Consider the following 26,043-nt stretch of genomic DNA (forward strand, 5'->3'; position numbering starts at 1 on the left):
TGTCTTCATTAGCCCTCTCAGCACTAGAAGTCGCTCGTAAACTGTAAAATCACGTGTAGCAAGAATAAGATGAAGAAATACGTCATCGCATTGAGGGTATTAATCCGGCATGGCGTTCTGGGCGGCGATTCTCGAACGTACTTAAGATCGATTTCCTCTCATTATTAGTTTTTGCAGGAATATCTGTTCTGTAGACGCGGGAGGACCCTTCACTGTTTTCCTGGCCCTCCCTACGGAAAAGTCAAATATAACCATCTCATAAGTAATTATTTTTATTTATTAAGAGGAAGGGCAGATATGGGAGGACTCGGCACCCACCTTTTCCTGTCCTTCCTTAAAATAGGATTTTAAAAATATGATAAATGAATCCATCGTAAATATGTTTGAGAAACGCACCCATGAGCCAGTGTATGAGCCGTAATCGCGTTGGCAAGGAAGATGTAGTAGCACTTTTCCCTTATAGACTTGTATTGCATATTGCACATTAACATTCTCCTGGATGTTGTTTATATATTTATGATTTCGGCATATTTTCATTAAGAGAGTATTAAGGTAAAGTAAGCAAAATAAACCTCTGAGAAAGACGTGCTACGAAAGCTACGCCAACGAAAATACGGTCCCATCTCTCTGTTTAGCATCATTAGGTTTAGTGTTATTACTACAGCTACTAATGACGTAACAACTGCATTGTGTCTGGTAGACTATAAAACTGCGAAGTTTCATCCTTAGAACTTTTAACTGTTACTTAACAAATGCATCGTGTCTAGTAGACTAGGAGAGTGTGTGATTTCATTCTTGAATCTGTTAACAGGAAAATCATGTGGATGGCCAGCACAGTTCTCCTATACCTGTACAACCTGTAATGATTTAACTCCTCCAGTACGGTGACGTCATTTTGTGTTCTATTATTAATTTCAACAAACGATTATATTCCATCCAGAAAGCACCTGTATTTTGTTTGATTGAGCTCTTATTGCGAAAAATCTCCTCAGAATTGAGTATAATTGTCCCTCGATACCAACAATAAAATAAGAAATGACGTCTTCGTGCTGAAGAAGCAATGAAGAATCCCTCGTTCCCCTCTCTGTTTATGATGGTGTTTATATTTTTAGTGTCTGTTATAACCTTTTTCTCCTTAGCGATCCTACAACTTGACTTCCAAACATCTGTCGTAACCTCGCCATTCCTTCTGAAGTTCATCATAGCCGTTCCATCATTATGTATCGCTTACCAGGTTGTATTTTCATCGAATATCCCATTGCATCCGGTGATATAGTTTTTAGTTTATTTGAGCTACTTCCAGATTGTTTTGTTCAAGTCATCAAAGATCTGTGGTTGTGACGGGGTTAAGGAAGGCTGTGTCCAATCCTTCCAGTTCGTTAACACTCTTGAATAAATCGCCCTATGATTGCAAGAATTAATAAATAAAACGTCATCGATTTGCAGTCGTAAAGGAAGCTCTGTGGCACCTCTTTCTTACCAGATTATTTGTGCTGATGTTCATATTTTCTTGTGACTTATATATACAGTCTATATTGATACAAAAAAGACTTAAATAAAACAAGAGAACAGTATGATGTGACATACAAATGAATCGCAAAGGAATAGGTTCTGAAAAGCCTCTTAAGCCGACGAGCGTACGGCATCATGCCCTTTTTAACATTCTCATATCCTCATTTCCATTCTTCGTCTCCTTGACTCTGATGATAAATATTTGGTCAGGCGAGGGTGGGCAGAATATCAGAGCTTCCACTCAAACGCATGATAAAATTGCCCTAGTATATAAGATTATTTTGTAGATAAAACGATAGACGGGAGAAAATTGTGCAGCCTCTTCCTTCGTGCAAAACACTAATCTTAGCTACTTTGTGCAACTGATTATAAGTTGTTTTGTAAATTTCAGGCCGGACTTTCATTTAAGAGGGTTCGCTGGAGAAAGCGTGGAAAAAAAGGTGGGATTTATGCCGCCTTCCAAACACCACGGCAAGATTAATGGCTTCAGGGAACATTTTTTTCTTAATGGTGTCTAAGGGAAGTGACAACAGGAAGCCAAATTTAGTCTGATAAATACAGCATACCCAAGATATATATATATATATATATATATATATATATATATATATATATATATATATATATATATATATATATATATATATATATATATATATATATATATATATTGCATTTTAATAGAATACTGTCCGTGGGGAAACGATAATAGCTTGCGGAATTTAGTGTAGTAATAAATGTTTTTCCTCCCAAGTTCTGTCACTGTTAAATTTATGCAAATGAAGTCTGGTTGTTCCGGGTTAAAAAAGTGGTAACCAACCTGATTATTTATGGACGCTGAATATTCATGGGGCGGCAGCGATTATAGTGCACTGGTGAAAGTTTTCTGAGTAACTTTTTTTTTTTAAAGCTTGGGAATTAAAGATGCCAAAATCTTTAATGGGAGACATTAGTGGTCCATGTGGTTAAATGTTGTGGTGCGTATGGAAAAAAAATTGTCATCGTGTTTTGCTCCGTCAGTTAAGTCTTGTTGTGAGAGTTGGACACAAATATTATTGCAAACTTCTTGTATGTATACTTGTAATAATATTGATATGTGTTGTGAGGGTGGTATTGTGAGTGGCCAAGGAGACTTCGTAGCACCTCATTCTCAGCAGTTTATACGTTACATTATCATTTCTTCTTGTGTGCTAATGATGCCGACTCTGCCGGTGTTAAAACAAAATAAATAACACACGAGAGAATATTAACGTGTGATATTCAGAATAAATCGGTAAGATAAAGGGGTTACGAAATTCCGAAGCGACTTGCTATGCAACTGTCACTGGCATATAATGTTTTAAACTTGTCTGCCTAAGTGTGACAAGTAATGATACTTTAGGCTTGTCTGTCTGAGTAATGCATTTTTTTTTTTCTTAGAGGAACTTCTTTGTATAAGTGTTCCATAGTAATTTTGTAAGTTAATTTGTGCCATGTGTTGAGGCGACCTTTTGACCTTACCCTGACCTGGTATGACCCTGGTGGCCGTACTGCAGGTTGGCTGGAACCGCTGTTGGTTCGCATCGCCCAGGATCCACTCACGGTGGTGTGTCCCGTCATTGACGTGGTTTCAGACGACACCTTTGAATACCATTACCGGGACTCGTCAGGGGTCAATGTCGGTGGCTTCGATTGGAACCTCCAGGTGTGCATCACCATGTTCACAGGTTCCAGTGGCCTTCACAACAACAACAGAAATTACACAGACATACATTACTGCTTTAATAGATTTCCAGCAGTAATCACAACACAGTGTTGATCAGACAAAGAATGCGGACAGTCTTGTTACGAAAACACCTATACTGAGGTACGCAGTTTCGCTCTAGCGAACCTTATCATACTCTCTAAAGCGAAATATTATACCTCAGTTAAAGGTGTCTTTAATAGGAGTTTTCGTAGCATGAAATAGTGACAGAAATACTAGTATCTGGAGATACAGGGATAACCTGAGAGAGGATCTGTTGCCTCCTGACGAACGCCTTGGTGTCGGTCTGTTTACGCTTGGATTTAGTCTCACGAAACTCCTATTCATTTCCCTGGTCTTCATTAGTAACGCTGTTGCTTGGAATGTCTTGTTCCCTGTCACGCTGATCTGCCTGTCGTTTCCTTGCCGAATACAATACGAGAATGTAAATAATTGGACCTGGAAAATAAGATTTGGATCTCCTCTTGCCATTTCGCTTCACTCGATCATCTGCATGACTTACAAACTCCATCTTGGATCTGCATGACGACTATGTAGTGTCCATGACGATATCCCTTCGTTCTCGGGTTCCCTCTGCTGAATGCCTGTGTTCTCAAATGTCTCTATAGTCTGGCTCTTGGGTGTATTGTAACAGCTCTAACAAATGCGTAGTTTTTCTGTGGATGTATGATTGCATGAATGAGGGAAAAGCTACCCACGCTTGTGTACATATACGAGTATAGGCGTACTTGTACATACAGTACATGTGTGCAGTTAGATTAATCTATATGCTGTGGTACATGTTGCTTATTAATATGTATGCTGATAATGAGTGAATTTGTTTAATATGTGTTTTCCAGCAGTGATGAAAGTGAATTAATGTGAATCGTTCAGTCTAAGAGGTTTTGGAAACAACGTACCAGTATATATTTTTATCAGGTATGGTATTGCACCTCGTTATTGGTAAAGTCATTGGATTGTTTCATAGTTCATATTTAATTTATGTAACATTTCGCATTTCTTTTTCCCGTGTCTGATAACATGGTTATCTCCACGTGTTGCTTTCTTTCTGCTTCATTTTTGTATTACTATAGCTGCCTTTATTTACATCTTTTTTTTATTTCTTTACAGCAAAATATATATATATATATATATATATATATATATATATATATATATATATATATATATATATATATATATATATATATATATATATATATATATATATATATATATATATATATATATATATATATATTTATATTTATTTATTTATTTATTTATGCGTGAGTCATTAATTGTCATTTACTCCTTTTTGTTGTTTCTTGTATTTATTTACTGTTTTGGGTGCTATATTATTGCAGTAATGCTCGCCTTCCTGTGGATGTTCATAAGACTGCTGGGAGAGAAACAAGCAAATAAAGAGCTTAACTCTCTCGTGGTCAAACAACTCATAATAACCACGACGGAGAGCCCATCTTTCTTTGCTGTTATCCTCCCACTCATTGTATCCACTTGTCACCATGAATGTCACTCCCATTTAAATATTTACCCGCTACATATTGTGCTGGTGTTCATTTGCCACTTTGGTATGCGAATGGGGGGTCAGGGTGGCTGGAACCGCTGCTGGACCGGATAGGGAGGGACTCTCATGCTGTGGTGTGCCCCGTCATCGATACTATAAAGGACGACACCCTAGAGCTCCTCCACAGCAAGGCAGAGGATACCATGGTCGGGGGATTTGCATGGGATCTGATCGTAAGAAGAGAGTTGTGGTCGCTAGATTGGTTGACTTCTTTTGGGGAGAGGATGGCATCTGACTGGCTGGGTTTACGGAAGCTGGGCAACGGTGACGCCTGTTTGGGACACAGTATTTTCCAGGCAGTATTTTACACCCGTCACTACGATGACGTCTTTCTGTAGTTTATTCTTGCTGCTAACATTCATTTTTTTTTATAACTGTAAGGTTTAGAAATAATTTTCATTAACCCTTTGATTACTAGGGCACTCTCTTGATCTGAATAAAATGTCTCACACCAGTGCGAGTAAAATATACGAAGACGTCACCGTATCGTGTTATGGAATAACCGACTGTTTTTACGCATACAGTTTTCGTTTCCGGAGCCATAAAGCTACGACAATGTGTAGTTAAGTGTAGTTCTTATTCTTATAATTATATCGTGTCTGTGGAGTTCGTGTTTGTTATTGACAATGAGAGAGAGATGCGAATTTGGTGCGTTTACTTGGGTGGTATACTTGGGTTTAGGTGAAGAGCAGTCGTGTGTGGTTGTGTCTATCCGTCACCACTAGGAGCAGGGCCACTTTTTGCCACATTTTGCACTGTCGTGTAAATCTGATACATAATTAAATTAATAACCATTGCGGTAGCATACAAATTTTTAGTGGTTTGAGTGGTTTCATTCTCAAATAAAACTGCCAAGGAAGGACATACATTTACCGCTTGTCTTCTGTGACGGAAATTGTTAAAGTTTATGATAAAGAAGAAGAAAGGTATTTGAATTCCGCATAGCCACTTAATGGCCCGTAAATTGATTTTGTGTAATGTATTACAGTCACCGTCGCTTTGGCAATTACAGTGATGCCACAAGAGGACCTGCAGTGGGTAAAGAGCTTAATCAGAACTAAGTGCATTACTTGGGTCTGATGTAAATATAGAGCTACATCTGACAAGAGCCCATCCATAAAGTATGACACGTGCTTGATACTGCCAGATTAAGGGGACTTTTGTGGAATAAGGTGTAGGTTGTTCAGAGTTATTTGACGCAAGTGTTAAATGTACTTGACGTTTTACCTGCATTCCATGTGAGTCCACGTGAAGTGTACCTTGTTAAGCTGTCAAACTACTATGGAATCAATAAACCTCTTCCAACTTGCAGGTTCCCATGTGGCGCCATTGTAACTGACCTACACGCCCACCACGAATGATCTTGATGCCATATATGGTAGCATTTTGATAGCTTGTCTCACAGAAGACATAGACAGTAAATAAACATTTCTTGAGCGTTGCTTGAGAATAAAAGCTGCCCAGTCAGTTTGTGTCCACCTTGTGCAGGATAAAAGTAGAGGAAGCATTGTAAAAAAACCATGTTGATGAAAACGAATTACCACTTACTTAAGTGGTGCCAGGCACAACAAACCTCGCACGACAACAGTCCTTTTCTTTTGGCTGTTAAATACAGACTCATTTCTGCCGTCGTGTCAGTGCACAATTAAAGTCTACGGTAGTGGCGCAAATGTTTTCAAGTTACACCCTATGAAAATCTGTGATCTTGCGTTTCACCTTTCAGGGTCACTCGAGGTCAAGGGTTATGCTGCCAAATGAAAGCACATACGAGACCTCCTGTATCTTAGTCATAGTATATATCTCTGACTTCAACGAGTTTCGAGTTATAATCCCCTGAATATCCGTGACCTTGAGTTTGACCTTTCAAGGTCACATGATCAAAGTTTAAGGTACCCATTAAAAACCTATATGGGATTTCCTATATGTTGATAACAGTAAATATCTCTGTCTTCAACCAGTTTCGATTTATAGCCCCCTGAATATCCATGACCTTGAGTTTGACATTTCAGGGTCATTCAAGGTCAGAAGTCTTAGTGCCAAATGAAAGCCCATATTAAGAGTTCCTTTATGTTCATAATAGTAAATATCTCCGTCTTCAACCATTTTCAAGTTATAGCCCTTTGAAAATCCGTGACCTTGATTTTGACCTTTCGAGGTCACTCGATTATCCCTCAAATTTAATCACTTTCTTTGGGGACCTGTGCCCACATGTTCTTTAAGTTTCATGTAATTTCATTCAGCCGTTTTTCCATAATATTGCTAACAAACAGAAAAACAAATACAGACTTCGTCCGGCCGAGATAATAAATTATCGTACTCAAGAGTATAGGTGTTATCATTAAAACCACTTAATGGGTAGAAAACCTTGAAGGGCGTGTCGGCAGAATGAAGTCGAGATTCAAGTTACTCGTTCTCCAGATCATTTTTTTTTTTTTTTTTTACTGCAACGAAAGAATAAAAAATAAAAAAAGTGAACTAAGTTTTAGAAGGGTTGGTCACTAGCGAGCTTTTTCTTATGACAAAAATCCCTAATCAGATTCATCTCAGTTGATCACTGGGTGTAGTCCGATTGTGAAGGGTCGAGTTAGCTATAGTCGGTTTCAGGGAGTCTGATGCATCGATTTTGCCAACTGCGGACAGATGTAATTGGTAACACTGCGCGATGCTCTACGGTGGTGATTGGTCAATTCTCGTCGTGTTTGAACGTGCACCAGATTGACTTGGTATGCCAACCAAGGCCCTCATTTATTTGTAAGATAGCGGATTATACAGATACAAATTAAAGCAGTGATATCTTTAATGATGAATATGTGCCTTTAAAATAATCAGAGGTAAACCTGAACGACATTGATAACAAAACAAAGTCACAACTGGACGCATATGGACAACAGTCAGCGACTGATTTATGTGTTTAAATTCATTTCATTATTTATTTAGTTCACACAGCACTCGGTTTTATTATAGCAGCATAGTTCAGCTATTATTTTCTCATGGGGTTTCCTTTTATCTTACTTTCCTTTCTTCCACCATTAACAAAAATTCGGTTCATTGTACAGTAATTAATCCATTACTTTACCAGCCCCTCTCTGTCGAGGGGACATAGGTACATCATGCTTGAGGAGAGGGTGCAAGGTGGCCAGGGATAGGGTGTCCGTCTGCCTGTCTGTATGTCTGTATGTGTCTCTTATGATACTTATGAAAATGTTCAGGAGAATCAAACACCGAACTTAATAATGTAAGAAATAATTTTACTGAATCAGACTATGAATACACACAAATGCAGATTACCTACGAAGGCAATGAAAATGTGTATGTACACTATACGGTATAGTGAGAACAGCATGTATTGACCCCAGTGAGGTGTGTGTGTGTGTGTGTGTGTGTGTGTGTGTGTGTGTGTGTGTGTGTGTGTGTGTGTGTGTGTGTGTGCTTACACAAACCATAAATATTAGAAGATATGCTAAGTGTATCTAGGATAAGGTTGTATTTTAGTAGATGAGGTAATGAAGGGCATGGTGTAGACTATAGACTATGACACTGTGTAGTAGTGGTGGGAAAAACATTTGAGCCTTCACAGGACCTCGGGACCAACTTGCTTGCACAGTTGCTACTGAGTCCTTATGCGTCCAATTGCGACCTTACTTAGTTTTGTTATCAGTATCATTCAGATTTATCTCTAATAATTTAAAAGGCACGTATTTATCATTAAATTCAGATTTATCTCTAATAATTTAAAAGGCGCGTATTTATCATTAAAGATATAATTGCTTTAATTTGTATCTGTATAATCCGGTATCGTACAAATAAATGAGGGCCTCGGAATACAAAGTCAGTTTGCTGCACGTTCAAACACAGAAATTGATCAATCACCGTCCACGAGCATCAAGCAGTGTTACCAAATCCACTTGTCCTTTGTTGGCAAAATCAGTGCGTCAGACTCCCTGGAACCGACTACAGTAACGAAGCGAGACTTATACCTCTCTTGAAACTCTGTCATCGCGGTTTAGTAGGCTATACAAGTTCTGGGAGCGACATAGTTGAATCATGTAAAAACAGACCGACAATACTACTACGAGTGTTTAGATTCCTATTAAATTTTAGGCATACTTTGAAATAATTATACTTCTATTTGCGACAGAGGCGGAGATCAGTAAGTACTGCACTGTAGACTGTTAACTACAAAATACTTGTCTCCAAAAAAAAAAAAAAAAAAAAAAAAACTATTGAACTTAGCCCTACTACAGATTAATCATACTTTTGATCAGTGCAACAGAGTAATGAAGAAAACTTCCTGAATTTATTGAAAACCACCCTTGGATGCGGTGTTATCTCCTTAGATTCATACAATGACATAGTTTTCTTGGTCTTGAAGTAAGGCATAATCTGGGTGTTCTCGCCACACCGAAAAAGCGTAATATCAACTTCAGCGTTTTTAGCTGTGACACATACTTATCCTCTTGAATCCGGTGACTTACTTCTTAGGTGATTCGTGCTCCCTTATGATTATTGTAATCAGCTTACGGAGGAAAGCAGGTTGTGACAGGGTTAATGGAAACTGTATGTAACCTTGTCACTGCAGATGGTTTCTCCAGAGTTGACCTTTTCAGTCAGGTGGCGTATTTTATTGGTTATTTTAGCTACTTTCAGACAGTTTTAATCAACTCGAGAAAGGTGTCGTATTAATGAGGTTAGTGAAGGCCATATATAATTTCCTATGATTGAAAACGTTTTCGAATCTGAATGAAATCATATGACAGCGACAATAATTAAATAAAAAAGGATGTGTTCCGGTTGAAGGAGTTACTAAAATCGTCTGGGAACAGCTAGAATAAACTAAATAATTTCGTCAGCAGATTCAGTGGATTAATGGGCGATCGCAGGGGACCTCTTATCACCACGTACATTATAAAAACTGTTACGTCCCAGTTCCCACACTGCCACAGGCTCCAACAGCAGTAGTACAGTACAGGAAGGATGTAGCCCAGTTAGTTGTTCTTCCTATGGTTAGCCTTTAGGTGTGCAGTATACAAGATCAGCTGTGGCAAAAAATAAACACTGGCTCCTTAAAAGTTCACTGAATTTATTTTCCAAATAGTTCCACTAAATGCTTTTCAACTTCACTGTTCTCTCAGGCACTGGAGCTATACACACTTTACCAACTGCTGTTACACTTGATGCTTAACGACACTTCAGTGTTAATACACTTAATGCCAACACTTCACTGTTTTCCCAAGTTCCAATGATATACAAACTTCAATAACCCGTAAGTGTTTGCCACTGTTTTCACAAGTATCAAAAATATATAATCTTCAATGACTACTGACAGTGCACTACACTGAACCAAAACCGACTGCACTTCACTCAAACTGACCTAACACCCGACTGAACTCCAAACAGACTGACTAACTAACTAAGCTCTTCCCCATCCTTATATAAACTTGCATTGTTCGAGAAACGTTTACGCTTTACGAGTATACTCTTAACAGACAACAGTTGCCAATTCAGAGACAGCCAAAGCATGCTAGAGTTGTCTCACATACATAACACACTAAATAATTTACCATACGAACTTAAATTACGTAATTTAAGTCACTTAAATAAAACATTACTGAGAAAAAGAGCACAAAAATTAATGCATAACTTACGAAACAACTGCGCTCACAAACACCAGGCAAACTGGCAACTGTGACTCGTACCAGAACTTACGGTACGAGAAGCGTCTTGGAGGTACGAGACGACCTAACTGGCAAATCTCCTTTCATAACAGTACTCTATGTACTGACACCATCAAAAGTTCGCCGACATCTCCTTCCTGCTTGCAGCAATGGAAGGTGTTCCATGATTTTTTTTTTTTTTTCCAGTAAGAAGCACACAACAAAATAGAAGAGAAGAAAGAACACACTGACGTTCGAGAAAGAATGTGAAATATGCAACGCAAAACAAAATGCTCGCAGGGGATTGGCTAACTTATGGTTATGACAATATAATTGCCTTCACCACACTGGGTGATGTTTTGACGGCATTGCGTGCTACCGGTGTATTTATTTACGTGTCATACTGTGATCGGACAGTTATAACGATGTTGTTCGAACACAGTAGACATAGGACGTAAACACACAGAGTGGCATCACATGAGACCTGCACACCACCACCTGTATTGCAAGTGAAGCCGGTTGCACATGCGCGGTCAATAATTTTCTTACACGCCTGGGGTTCCGAACTGATAGAGCGAGATTCCAACTTTTCCTACCCGCTTGACTATTACGAGTTAGTTTAGCAAGACGTCTTTAGACTTTGACAGCATCGACAGATTGAAAAGGAAACATTGACCGCTACTGATACAGTCAGTCAGTAGATCCAACCCATACCCAGCTAAAACAAATGCCTAGGTTCAAACAAACTCTTACCTCATTCACCAAGATTTGTCATTATTTTAGATCATTCTTGCTACCTCCAGACGGCTTTAGTCATTGTAAGAAATACTTATATAACCCTATACCCTTCCAGCTTGAAGAGTCTCATCAAAGCTGAACTGAAGCATCTGGCGATAACAAAACGTAAAATAAAACCTTGTTCGGGCTGAACGGGATAATGAACTCTTGAATACATTAACAATATCCAAGCAGTGAACATGCAGAACCGTAGCAGTTCGGAAACTTTGAGCTCAGAACTGTTTACCATGACTACATTTGTCATTATACTCTTATCCAACATTGCTTTTTCTCCTTTGTCTTTATACTTATTTTTTTTCTTGTTTTAATATTTGCTTTATTTCAGAGTCTTGCTTTTTCAGTGTCATGGTTTTGCCTTTAAACAATTTAACAGTTGGACTCAGATGCCGATTATTATTCTCGCTCTTAGCTTCAGCATTCTTATCATTGCTACTCGTACAGTACATTTTTTTTTTCTAGTTAATGTTCCACTCATTCTCTTATGATATTTTGGCCTTTATCAGCTACTTACGTCCCACCTCCCGTGGTTTCGGTATATTTTCTAATATTTCTGTATGTTTACTGTTCTTTGTTAGATTTATCCATTTTACTTTGATTTTTTTTTTTCCTTTTCCACAGCCCTTCATCAGTATATTACATTTACCATATGCAGTGCCATACCTTTCAGAAATTTTCTCTGACAATCCACCAACATATCCACCCAAAATCTGTCTGTCCGTTATGTTGCTGTCTCCAATTAACAAATTCATTTTGTGAAATTGAAAATGTGAGTGCATTTAAGTACATGTTTAGTATGATGAGTAAGGATGGAAGTTTGGAAGATGAAGTGCTTGAAAGGGTACAAGGAGGAAAGGTTGCTGTTATTTTGGAAGCAGTGTTAAGAAATTAAGAAGTGAGCATGGAAGTAAAAAAGTCGCTGCATGATAGTACTGTAATACCAACTCTAACGTATGGAAATGAAGCTTGGAACTTACTGGAAGGACACAAGTCAAGAGTGAGAGCAGTGGAAATGAGTTATTTGAGAGGAACATGTGGAGTTACATGAAGAGACAGACTGACAAATGGTGTGGATGTGGAGGTGATAGAAAGCGTTTGGAGAAAAATAATACACTGGGGTGGTTTGGCCATGTGGAGAGGATGGAGAGCGAGAGACTAACGAGGAAAGTGTAATTGAATGAGGCGAAGGAGGGGAGAGGGAGGGGGAGGCCGAGGATGAGATGGAGAGATGGAGTTGAGAGGTATATGAGAGAGGGGAGTGTGAGCTGGGGGGAGGGCAATGAAATGGCGGGGAACAGGGTGACAAGGAGGCGATTTGTTTGTGGCCACCCCTTACAGGATTGAGGCGTTTGGCAATAGCTAGACAGACAGATAGATTACCTGCAATATTCCTTCCCCCATCTCGATTCCATTTTACCTCCTCTTCATATAGAGCCTTGAGTTGTTTTTGCATCTCTCCCTTGTCCTTTTCTTCAGTTTCCTTCCTCCTTAGATATTTTCTTATACATTTCACCATTGCGTCTTCCTTTTTCCTGTTTGTCTTCCTGTCGTTTATAACATTTAGTAATTTTCTCTGACATTGCCTCATTCCACCGTTTTCATTCAACTTCATTCTTTTCCCCCGTGTTTGAACCCCTCTTCACTTAACTTCAGTCTTGCCCCTTGTTTTATTCCCCTTTCTTTAAACCTCTCATGACCCCCTGCTTCTTCTCACCCTTTCTTTTTCATCTCAGTCTGACCCTCTTCGCCCCACCTTCTTCCTCTGTTTTCGGTCTAGCTCTCCAGTTTCACCCCGCACGCTCCCACACACCACCAGGTTGGCTGGAACCCCTCCTAGACAGAATAGCCCGCAATGCTACCCACGTGGTGACGCCCGACATTGACCGAATTTACGAAGATACGTTCCAATACGAGTCTAGCGAGAGTGTCCATTCCGTCGGTGGGTTCGATTGGAATCTGCAGGTAAGGCGCCGTCGGCGGTCAAGGAACTCGTCCGTGATTTGTTCTTTACTTGAAATGTTAGCTTGTGGACAGTTAGTCAGTTGCACTTGCCTAATGAGTGGCTTCTGGAGTTATAGTTTTTCCATGGATGGGAATTGAAAGGGAGTGGTGCTATATTGATAATAGTAATTTTTAAATGCTGCCTGTTTTCCCAAAGCATACACGCTGTGGTGATATAAATACTTAAGAAAAATCGTCGGGGAATATGAGATTTGCTAAATATGTGCATGTCGAACATTAACCATGATAACTGCATTGTTCAGAAACTGAGGAACTAAAATAATCGAACCTAAAGGAAAACGGCTTATGAGAACTGCGATCATCACCAAAACTCTAATTGTGACACACTAAGATCTATAACTTACTAACATGAACCTTGAGAAAATGATTATAAAAATAGTAGTTATGCAGTGTGTAAACCTAATAAAAATGTGATCTCTAGAATAAAATGGCAGTACATATAATCGCACTACTAACATTAGGCTACCATGAGTACTGACGGCAGTAATAATGGATTGAGATTCCCTAATCCTCGTATGATGTGGAGTGTATAATGACTTTGTTTCTTTGTATTTTCCGTGGTTTATTGATAATATCTGTCTGTTTAGACCCCGCGGCAACACACCACCACTGGGTGGGCTGACTCTCCTCTAAGGTCTGTATTATCGTTGGTTTGAGATTTCATAACACTCTCTTCCTTAGCGATATGCTTTTCACAGCATGTTCTTGATGTAAAGGCTATTATTAGTATTATAAAGACACAAATAATGTACAGGAAAATATTAGGGCCTAACATAGTATGTAACGTAAATCGCAAAGGAAGAGATGCTACAAAATTTATGCCAAGGAAAATACAGTCCATAAAGCAAATAAAACAGTCGCGTAGCCAGATATCTGTTATTGCACACTTTTGTTTTATCTTACCTGACAAAGATCATAATCCATTCCAGGTCAGTTGATGCGAGACAGTCAGCCTGGAGGGTCGATTTGAATTTTAACTGAGACCTATTCCTAGGTCATAACAAAATTGCGTCGAATCTCATGCAACCACGACTTACTATTCAAGTTGTTGGGGTGGTCATGTTCTATAAAGTATAAACAAACAGACCTTGGTGATGACACTCACCAGTATATAGTGGCTAAGAGACAAGATGCTTGCCCTTGGAGGCTTTTAACCTTTTCATAACAATGACCTTTTTTTTTTTTTTTTTTTTTTTACCCTAGCATGATTTTATTCAGCCTAAGAGAACCCTCCTGAATTGAAAGGGTTCGTGGAGGCTGCCTTAAGCCGTCTTTCCTTGGCTGAATACAGTTGTCTAGGGTGAGGAAGAATAATACAAAAAATACGTCCTTGGGTTGAAGGCATTCAGTTGGATCAAGAGGTAGGGAGACGTCAGTGGAGTAGTACTTGTACGAGCCTGGTAGACGCGTCTACCAAATCATCATGAGCTTAGGAGGCCCGCCGCCACTTTTTTATTTGTCTGTAATCTGCATACTACATCTTAGTTATCTCTGTTTGTATTACATGTTTTCCTGGTACTAATATAGTTTCCGGAGACATCACGGAAAAAGGAGTATTAATGCGGCATGTGTAGAAATAAGCTAGTATGCAAGGAGTGGTGGTGGGGGACCTAAACGAGCAAAAATATGACCCCTTGTATGTGTTTATCGCAGTGCCTTAAACTGTTCAGACGGAAGAATCATACCCACAGTTATCAGTTGTTTTTTAGGGAGGTACCAGAAGAAGGTTCAAGACGTTGTATGTCCCCAAGAAGTAGCATTTTCCAGTTATGGGTATACAGTAATTCTCTCGCATGGCCCCTTGAGCTGATGCCTTGGTTGTGTTGTACTACATTAAATAATAGCAGTGTTCTCAACGTATATGGTATGCAAGGTTGTGTGGCGGTGCACAGAGCGGCTTACAATGTGACTCGCAGTTATTCCACTGCTGTGTGTCCGCCATCTGATGATCAACAAGGGACCTTTATTTTGTTTGCTTGTGTTCCATAACCAGAACAGGGGAAGCAACTATGCTCTTTGCTGAACCGTGTTATTCACGTCTGAATAATAATTGCCGTATGTACTGGGAGGAATACTAACAGCCCGCAAATATTTGTACATTGTCGTATGTCTTGTATGTACAGTGTTTATTTTCTTGAATACAGGTTTATATAATTTGAGGAAAAGCTCCCCTCCTGTATATCACTAGGCTAAACATTTAGTCTTGTGACATTTTAAAAGTTTCTATCGAACCCCCAAATACAGAACTGGGAGCATTTTCACCACCTGTGATCATACTACTTTGATACAGTTTAGTCCTAGAAGATGGAACAATTATTATCTTTCTATAATTGTTACAGTAAATGATAACTTCAGTGTGCTGGTGGCATGTGTTGAGCTTTTTTTGTGTGTGTGTGTGTGGGGGGGGGTGTCTGTGTGTGATGGTGTTGTGGCTACTGGTGAGGCGGTCATTAGGTGCGGTTGTAATTATTTACTCCGCCTCGCCTTCATCCCCTAGCAAGAGGTGTAGACAAAATAATGTAGGTAGGGACGTATACTCAGTCCATTTTAACTTTTCCTAGTATTGCAATTTCCCCGTCTAAAATGCTCAGCTGTAACAAGAAATCACACGAGTATTGTGCTAGTCGCGAGTAGCACTGTACTGTAGTACTGTCTTATTCTGTAACTGAGTTGTAACAAGAGGATACCACTAGAATATGATACTAGTCACGAAAATGCTGTGGAAAGAATGAAGAACCGTATAATTGTCTTATTTTGCCATTGAGTGTCGGGAAATAAGCTGCAAAGAGACTAAAATTTCCGACAAGTTAAGGTGGACGAAGTATAGGTAGTGTAGTGGACAAAGTATACAGTAGGTAGCATGGTGAGGTTTCCCAAATGACGGTGGTGGTGGACAGGTTGGCTGGAACCGCTGCTGGACCGCATCGCCCGCGACCCAACCACGGTGGTGTGTCCCGTCATCGATGTCATAAACGACGACACCTTCCAGATCAGACCATCCCGACCAAGGGACGTCCAGGTCGGCGGCTTCAGCTGGGGACTCATTGTACGCACCTCAGGATGGTTGTTTAAAATTGCGGCCCACTTATATTTATCAAATTTTATTTTCGATACGCTTGGAAATTCTACGTATATCTCCCTCAATATTTCACTTTGTACACTTTGTACAGTACTGTTCTCTGTATGTGTTGATTAATCACAAATTAGAATCATTTTTTAACTCATGATTTTTGTACTGTGTAGCACACTCACCAAAAATATAAAGTGGCTTTCATTGCTTTTCAAGCTTTTGTAATTATCACTGCACTTTTTTGCAGGCTTCGGTCAAAATTGCTTTCTCATTCTCTCAAAATCCCTAATAGTGACATGGGAAACGAAATTGGCTCATAGTGAAAATTGATTGCCACATGTCGATGGTTACTTTGGATTATTGTGTTGCGTTTGTAAACCTACGCTACTGTTACTGTGAACATGTTAAGGAATATCTCATGGTCAAACCAGAGCTGCGCCATCATGTGCTAAAGTGTTGTTTCAATAAAAAATACAACTGTGTGCATTACTTTTTTAAAATCAGGTGTGTGTCACTAAATAAACACCTTGTAAATAGATTTGTCCCGGGTGTTACAGTTTGTTCGTATGTGTGATTATCTGTGGTTTGTTATGGGAGTTAGTGTGGTGACTAACTGTAAAAATGCCCACCTTCTCTTCTGTTTACTTCATTACAGGTATCTGTAAACAAAATGGCTGGTATGATTCGTAAATTTTCCTCTTTAGTAAAATCTTTAGACAGTTCTAATGGGTCTAGTGTAGTTATCTGTAGCCTAGAAAGTAACCTTATCTCAGATTTCTCTTCCATTTTTTTCTTCTGTACAAGTATTTTAGTTCCTGTCAGGCTGTGATTTTGTAGTCGTAAGAGGTAATGGAGTATCGGTGTACAATTTTCCACCTGTGAGCGCTGAATATTAAAACGAGTTTATGGATATTGCGGGGAATGTAAACTTTTCCTGTTTTTCCTTTTTTCACCAAAGTGCATTATACTTTCAGAGTTTATTGCAAATTGTGGTCTTGTGCCGAATTTAGACTCTGGCGATGCTTGTATGTGGTTGTGTCTTTGCCTCCCTGATGGCTGAGACGTATTCAAGTTACTTGGATATGACACCGACATTGTAGTTTTTGCATTAATTGGTAAAAGCATAAGTACCTCTTGATATTTCTTGTCAGCGTTGTTACCTTGAAATCAATATTCAAGACGCCGTATACTGACAGTCTTCTTGTACTCAGAAACCTCCGCATTGATCATCTGTTTTCGGCTTGAATATGTCGGCTTCTCCACTGTAGCGTAGTCTTATCCATATTCACTCCTGCAATAAATCCAGCATAAACTGTTTCATTTTCTTTTTATATTAAGAGTTAATATACCATGTTAGCTTTATAACTTAATTTTCTCTATTACGTATACTCTAATTCCAAATTCACCCTAACTCGAACACAGTTCATTCCCACCCTCTGTATAATATTCAGCAGTGTTTAGGCCTACTTTCTTAATGTACTCCCCCACCTTCACCTACCTCTCTCTCATACCCACCGCTCCATACATATTCCCCAACGTGTCATCCCGTTCTTTACTCTTCACGTGACGTACCATCCTTCCTAATATAAGATCGCGATACCTTCTCTTATCTACCCCTCTTTACATCACTATACTTTCTCCTCCCCATACGTACTATCTCGATCAGAAGTTTGCCGGACTTTCCCTGAGGTGATGAGAAGGTTACATGAAATACTTAAGTGATAGCAATATGAATCCCTCAGCGAAAGAATATGAGAAGCAAAGGTATTTCCGAACGTGCAGAGAGGATGAGAAATAGCGAAGGCAGGACACTAAGTCTAGCACGGAACTGTAAGCGAACTTCTGCTCGTTAGTACCATACTTACGCACCGCCTCCCTTCCCTTACGCACTACCTCCCTTCCCTTACGCACTACCTCCCTTCCCTTACGTACCACCTCCCTCCTCTTAAGCACCGCCTCCCTCCCCTTACGCACCACATTCCCCCCCCTTACGCAACACCTCCCCTCTTACGCACCCCCCTTACGCACCACATTCCCCCTTAAGCACCACCTTCCCGCTTACGCACCACATTCCCCCTAACGCACCACATTCCCCCTAACGCACCACATTCCCCCTTACGCACCACATTCCCCCTTACGCACTCCCCCTTACTCACCACATTCCTCCTTACGCACAACTTTCCCTCCCTTACGCACCACATTTCCCCTTACGCACCCCTCCCCTACGCGCCATCACTTCCCTTTAAGCACAACCTCCCCCCTCCCTTACACACCACCTCCCCCGTTACGCACAAACGCCCCCGCTGTTACTCACTTATGCGCCACCACCTTTCACTTACGCACCAAAGCGCCTCCTCCATACTCACCAATTCCCCCTCCCTCTACGCAATAACTCTCCATCACCTTACACACCACCTCCCTCTTTACGCACCAATTCCTTTTTCGTGTACCAACCTTCGACCCCCCCCCCCTCAACTTAGGCACACACCCCTCTTTCTTAAAGTAGACTCTCTTCCCACTTAGGAACCACTTACCCCTTTGTGCGCCATCCCCCGCCATTATGAATATACGCATCAACTCATTCCCTTCCCCTTACGCATCAACTCCTCCCCTCCCCCTTACGCATCACCTCTCCTCTCCCCCTTACGCATCAACTCCTCCCCTCCCCCTTACGCATCAACTCCTCCCCTCCCTCTTACGCATCAACTCCTCCCCTCCCCCTTACGCATCAACTCCTCCCCTCCCCCTTATGCATCAACTCCTCCCCTCCCCCTTATGCATCAACTCCTCCCCTCCCCCTTACGCATCAACTCCTCCCCTCCCCCTTACGCATCAACTCCCCTCCCCCTTACGCATCAACTCCTCTCCTCTCCCTTACGCATCAACTCCTTCCCTCCCCATTACACATCAGCTTTTCCCCTCCCCCTCACGCATCAACTCCTCCTCTCCCCCTTACGCATCAACTCCTCCCTTTCCCTTTCGCATCGACTCCTCCCCTCCCCCTTACATATCAACTCCTCCCCTTCCCTTACGCATCAACTCCTCTCCTATCCCTTACGCATCAACTCCTCTCCTATCCCTTACGCATCAACTCCTCCCTTCTCCCTTACGCATCAACTCCTCCCCTCCCCCTTACGCATCAACTCCTCCCCTCCCCCTTACGCATCAACTCCTCCCCTCCCCCTTACGCATCAACTCCTCCCCTCCCCCTTACGCATCAACTCCTCCCCTCCCCCTTACGCATCAACTCCTCCTCTCCCTCTTACCCATCAACTCCTCCCCTCCCCCTTAAGCATCAACTCCTCCCCTCCCCCTTACGCATCAACTCCTCCCCTCCCCCTTACGCATCAACTCCCCTCCCCCTTACGCATCAACTCCTCTCCTCTCCCTTACGCATCAACTCCTCTCCTCTCCCTTACGCATCAACTCCTCTCCTCTCCCTTACGCATCAACTCCTTCCCTCCCCATTACGCATCAACTCCTTCCCTCCCCCTCACGCATCAACTCCTCCTCTCCCCCTTACGCATCAACTCCTCCCCTTCCCTTTCGCATCGACTCCTCCCCTCCCCCTTACATATCAACTCCTCCCCTTCCCTTACGCATCAACTCCTCTCCTATCCCTTACGCATCAACTCCTCTCCTATCCCTTACGCATCAACTCCTCCCTTCTCCCTTACGCATCAACTCCTCCCCTCCCCCTTACGCATCAACTCCTCCCCTCCCCCTTACGCATCAACTCCTCCCCTCCCCCGTACGCATCAACTCCTCCCCTCCCCCTTACGCATCAACTCCTCCCCTCCCCCTTTCGCATCAACTCCTTCCCCCCCTATCACACATCAGCTCCTCCCCTCCCTCTTACCCATCAACTTCTCCCCTCCCCCTTACACATCAACTCCTCCCCTCCCCCTTATGCATCAACTCCTCCCCGTCCACTTACGCATCAACTCCCCCTTACACATCAACTCCTCCCCTCCGTCCCTTACGCTCACCCTTCTGACGCACTTCTCCCTCTTTACCCATTCTCCTCTTCTTGCCCACTCCCCTCTTCCTTATGCACCCCCTCCTGCCTACTCTCCGGCCCTCCCAGCAGCTGTAGTTATAATCCTAGGTTGGTTGGAGCCGCTATTAGACCGCATTGGGCGTAACTGGACGTCTGCAGTTACGCCTGTCATTGACGTGATAAGCGACGATACGCTAGAGTACACCTATTCGTCCTTTGTGGCCGTGGGGGGATTTGACTGGAATCTGCAGGTAGTTAGGTGCTCACTGGATAGTCTGACACTCAGGCCCGTATTACTAACCCCTTCAATGCAATGACGTATATTGTACTTCATTTGTGCTATTTCCAGACGATTTTATTAACTTCAGGATAAACTTTTTGAGCTGGAGGGCCTAGGTAGACTTCAATTTACCACGTCACTATCAGATCCAGAGTTGAATAATATCGTCTGGAGACAGTAAGAATAAAAAGATATACGTCCCCGTACTGAAGGGGTTGAGGGCCGTATTATTAAGAGCTGAATTATAGGTGTCATGAGAGGTTTTGTAACGCCCCTTCCTCAGCGACTTTATTTGGCTATTATACCGGAACATTCTCTTGAATTGCTATATTTTAATGTTTATATAGCTCCAGACTGTAACATACAAGAGGATATTGAGGTGTGATGTGCAGAATAAGTAGCTAAGGAAGAATGCCCCGAAATCTCCAAACCATTTAAATTCGGCCTAGTAACTTAGAGCGTATGAATGTGGACAACCTACATTTTTTTTCCCTCGATCAATTCTAAAGCATGTGGTGACGATACATGTCTGACTTTTCTGTATCGTTGCTGACTCCACTCAGTAATGTAGGATGCAGGCTGATCACGTTTAACAATTACAGGAGTCCCACCTTCACGCTCTGATAATACGGACCTGAGTCCTGGACATGTTTGGAGCATGGTTGAGTTCGTGATTATTTTGTCTCACTCCCTCTTTTTATTTTTATTTATTTTTTTTTTTTTTCGCGTTCGATCGTACCTCGTTTTGAAGTTGCTTATCTTGGACTCAAAGTAGATATTTCTCCTCTGTCGGAGCATGACAGATTTTGCTGTTAATATATGCTCATGCTTTCATTTTTTTACCTAGTTATTCTTGCTTGCGACTCGAAGGTAATGTTCATTCCTTTGAATCCGATGACGTCTTTTCCATTGTATTATTGCTCCGTCCCAACGATTTTATTCAAGTTAGGAGAGCTTTGGACATGGAAAGGTTGGAGTGTAGCAATAATAATCCCTTTAATATGAAATACGGTAGCTTTCCTAAGTTGAGTAAAATTGTCTGACGGTTATTTGGTCAAAATGGAAACGATGTCATCGTAGTTAAGATACTATATGACTTGTATAGTAGGCATTTGTACTTCATACACCAGTGTTCACTGTTGGCAGTAGTATTTGTAGTGTTTTGGAGGGATAGTCATGTGGATGCGTGTATGTGCCGTATTCTGAGTGGATTTCGAGACTTCGTTGCACCTCATTCTTCGCGATATTTTCTGCACATCAAATTTCAGTATCATCTTGTGTGATATGGATGTAAACTGTGTCGAATATAAAACGATGTAACCTACGCTACAGCGTGAAGGTGTAATATTAAAAAAAAAAAAAAAAAAAAATGTGTAGGAAGAGGTGGTGTGAAGCCTCCTATGCTGCCTAGAATACGGTCCTACATCTTGGCTATGTCCAGTTTTTTTTTTTTTTTTTTTTTTTTTTTTACGGTAAAATGTGTTCTGTCGATTTCTAGGACAGTACCTTGATTTTGGTTGGTTTGCTTCAGATTTACAATGTGGGCAGAATGTGATTTATTTTAACCTCATAGTTTTACTTTGCAGATTTGATTTATTATCGGAGTTAATCAACAGGCCACTGTTTCCTTCCTTTAGAAATCATAAATCATTAACGCACGAGGTTAAGAAAATTTGTACTATATATGTATTAAAATTGTCTAATCGCTTAAAAGAAAAGATGTAATTCAGTTAGTCTTAAAAAATGGTCAGGACAGTGGCTTGTTTGAATTATTAATCACCTAGCGTCACTTATAGACGAAAGGTATAAAGCTTTCGTAACCATTAAAATAACTACAAAAACATTATCTGGGCTGTGTTATTTGTGTGTTATACATATATGCCTCTTGGTAAATGCACGTATGTATTGCATGAGCTTCGCGTGTCTGCATGAACCTAATGTGTTGTACGCTTTCAGCACGACTTTCCTGCACTGTGTTGTATCAAAGCCCTGCATGCTCTTAATCCCTTCAGTCTCAGGATACTTTATTTAGGTTAACACCAAACAATTCTAAGCAGCATAGAAGAGACCCTCGGGCTGTAGGGGGTAAGAAAAAATATTTTTTATACTTTTGAGCTCGAGGACATACTATACATTTTATGTATTTTGGGAGAGACTCCTTGGGCTGAAGGGGATAATCCTTTAATCTCAGGTAGTCACATTATCTCTTTTTCCCATCAAGAAGTTGTGCGACTGACAAAAATACGCTTACAGAATCGGATGTAAATTGGATTGGATAAAATTTGATTATGTTAGTCACCATAAAAGAGAATTATATAGTCATTATCATATTTTGGAGGGAAAAAGACATACATGGACGCCAGTGAAATTTAAAGATTATTCTGTGTAATTAGTTTGTTGCATACTGTTCTGTTTGGTTTCAGATTCGAACACCACACGCACACACGTACTTTGATTTCACACATTTTTACAGTCTTAAAGGCACTGCAACTTCTTCCCTTGATTTACTCACTGTGACAATAAGTAATTTGAATCTAGTAGAATGTACTTTCATTTTTAGTAAGTTTTCACAGTACTGTTGCAAAGTGAACTAATTTAAGTAGAACTGTCTTGCTTAATTTTGATATGTTACAATGCTAATTCCTTATATTTATTGTGAAATACGGTATGTAAATATTAATGCAAATACTGTTATATTGATTAATCATGTATTTAAGGCTGATATTACCTGATATATCTTGCCGACTACACCATAAGCTCAATATTAATCCATTTCTGTTTTTTTTCCCCTCCTCGACCCATCCCCCTCTACCCGACACAACCTCTTCCCATCACCATGTACCTTCCGTACCATCCGCCTCCCTCACCCCATCGCCTTGCCTTCCATTGTCCTTGTCATACCAACTTTTCCTGTTCCCCCCACTCCCGACCCTGCCTATCCCGCTTCATCACCATCTCCCACTCCTGCCCTTCTTTCTTCCTCATTATCACCTCTGTTTCCCTGTCCCCTTCGACTTTTTCATCGCTCTTCCCTGCTCGCCCCCTCCCCCTCCCCATGTCACGGTAATAGTTCAACTGGCACGCCATTCCGAGCAAGGAGAGAGCACGGCACCAGCACCCCGCCGAGCCAGTGCGATCTCCTACCATGGCGGGCGGTCTCTTCTCCATCGACAAGGCTTTCTTTGAGAGGCTCGGCACCTACGATTCCGGTTTCGACATCTGGGGCGGCGAGAATTTGGAGCTTTCGTTTAAGGTGAGCATTATAGTAATTGTCACTTTGCTTTCTTCTTGAGCGAGTACCGTTATAATTGCAATATTACTTGTTATTCTAGTTTTTATTATTGACAGTGTATTTTTACCATACAATGATAACGAAAGTACTGACATTTTACCACACCGACGGTATTAAGTGATACAGGTATTACTGGATGGAGTTATGAAAGAGATACAAGGTAGAGTTGTAGATATTGGAGCGGCCTTAGTGAGGGAGGACAGCGTTTGGAAACTTTCTGTATTGTTGTTTGCAAATAATACTGTATTGTTAAGTGAAGATGTAGGGGAACTGCATGGCTTGGGAGATGAGTGTGGGAGTGTGTGTAAGAAACGGAATCTAAAGATGAATGTAGGGAAGAGTACAGTTATGGTCTTCAAGAGAAATGAAGTCACTGACTGTACAGTGAGGTCGGATGATGAAGTGTAAAATATGAGTGCATTTAACCCGCCCCGTCCCGGCAACTTTTCGACCACTGGTACCCCCCAATCCCGGGCAATTTTCGACCTTTTTTTTTTTTTTGCTTAAACTTTCGCTTTTGGTCAGAAACAATGGCCGGTGGCAAAGAAAGTGGTCCCTGGGGTCCCTAATTAGCTTAACCAGGTATGCGATGGTCCCACCTGGCCCCGTGTTCTCCCTATGCGGTGTGAGCATCAAACGTTTTCTATGGTATTATAAGTTTGGGAAACCAATGAAAGTAAGTAGAAATGAATTTATTACAAACATAAAAACATGTGATAAAAGAGTATATTGGATTTTATACAAAAATAGAGCAGAAATAACCATTGTACCATCGTGAGAAACGAGCAAAATCGGCCAACTTGGTTCCCATGAATCGCTAACATTCTAAAATCATGATACATATAATTTTTTTACTTACATAATACTTCTACAATAACATTATACCATTTTACATTATATTGAACTGTTTTTACGTATTCACAGGCCTTTTGATAACATTTAGCGTAATGCTAGCGCTAATTTACGTAGTGAGTGAACTCGCTGTGACTGATGTTTCAACTCGTATTGTGCTTTTTCTACTAACATAATACCTTTCTAATATTATTATACACTTTTCAACTTTATAGAACTGTTTTGAGATTATTTCAGGCCTTACGTAAATATATAGCGTAATAATAGCGCATAATAACACACACGGTGAAGTCGCTATGACAACTATTTCAACTTACAACCTATTTTTTTACTTATATAATTATTCTACACTAACATTGCACATGTAAACACTTGATATAATTGATATTACATCATTTCTGAACGTACGATGGAACTGAGCGTCATATTTGCGCGTACTTACACAGGGAGTGTTATCGCGATATCATTTGTTTCATCTTACACAAGTAATCAACTTATAAAATACCTTACTACTAACATTACAACATCATCCACTGTATATAATTCCTATCACATACTTACTGACCAGAATGTGGGTGTAATCGTGACATCAGTTATGACAACTTACAGTAATGTTCAACTTATACGTTTTATTCATGCTAACATTACACCCGTTTCCACTTTATTTCCTTGCTATCACATATTTACTGACCAGATTTACACAGTGGGTGTAGTTTTGATAACAATTCTTTCCACTTACACTAATTCTCATCTTATACATTACTTTTCTGAAAAAATAACACCCGTTTCAACTTTATATTTGACTTAGCACCTACTGACTGGCCTTACCATTATCATGAGCGTCATTTCGCCTTCCCACACAGTTTCAGAAGTGTACGAGATTATGGTATTCCTTGAAACAAGGCTGAAGGCACAACGCAACATTGCACTCGACACACTCGTATCTTGTGTTTTTTCTCTGCGTTGTTGGTCTGACTGTCGAGTGCTTACATACATGGCAGCGACGCTGAGGTTTACGACGGTTTGGTTCGGAAGGGATTGCGCTGGGGTAGTGTCGGGCTGCAAGACGTAGGGGAGTCTAAGCAGCCCGGGGGGCGCGGGGGTGGTGTGGGGGTCTTTCCTGGGCATGCTTGGCGATTATTTCACGTGCCAGCTCCCTCACAAACCCCTCAAAGGTCTCGGATACTCCGGTGGTCATTGCGTGCAGGTAGTGGGCGTTCAGGACCGTGATGTCGAGCAAGTGGAAAAAGAGTTT

At 40.9% G+C, this 26,043-nt stretch overlaps 1 protein-coding gene across 1 annotated transcript in view; it reads left to right on the forward strand.

Annotated features, from left to right (window-relative positions):
* Window positions 1-26,043, forward strand: part of LOC145394930 (putative polypeptide N-acetylgalactosaminyltransferase 9) — a 329,055-nt gene that overhangs the window by 117,379 nt on the left and 185,633 nt on the right. The window contains exons 5-6 of the mRNA XM_080268680.1: window positions 3,048-3,196; window positions 23,715-23,897. Coding sequence (XP_080124806.1) covers window positions 3,048-3,196; window positions 23,715-23,897 — 332 coding nt within the window. The remainder of the gene's footprint in view (window positions 1-3,047; window positions 3,197-23,714; window positions 23,898-26,043) is intronic.

The sequence above is a fragment of the Coenobita brevimanus genome, chromosome 29 (assembly GCF_032717465.1).
Source record: "Coenobita brevimanus isolate Jiangsu-jjx chromosome 29, ASM3271746v2, whole genome shotgun sequence".
NCBI classification, from domain to species: domain Eukaryota; kingdom Metazoa; phylum Arthropoda; class Malacostraca; order Decapoda; family Coenobitidae; genus Coenobita; species Coenobita brevimanus.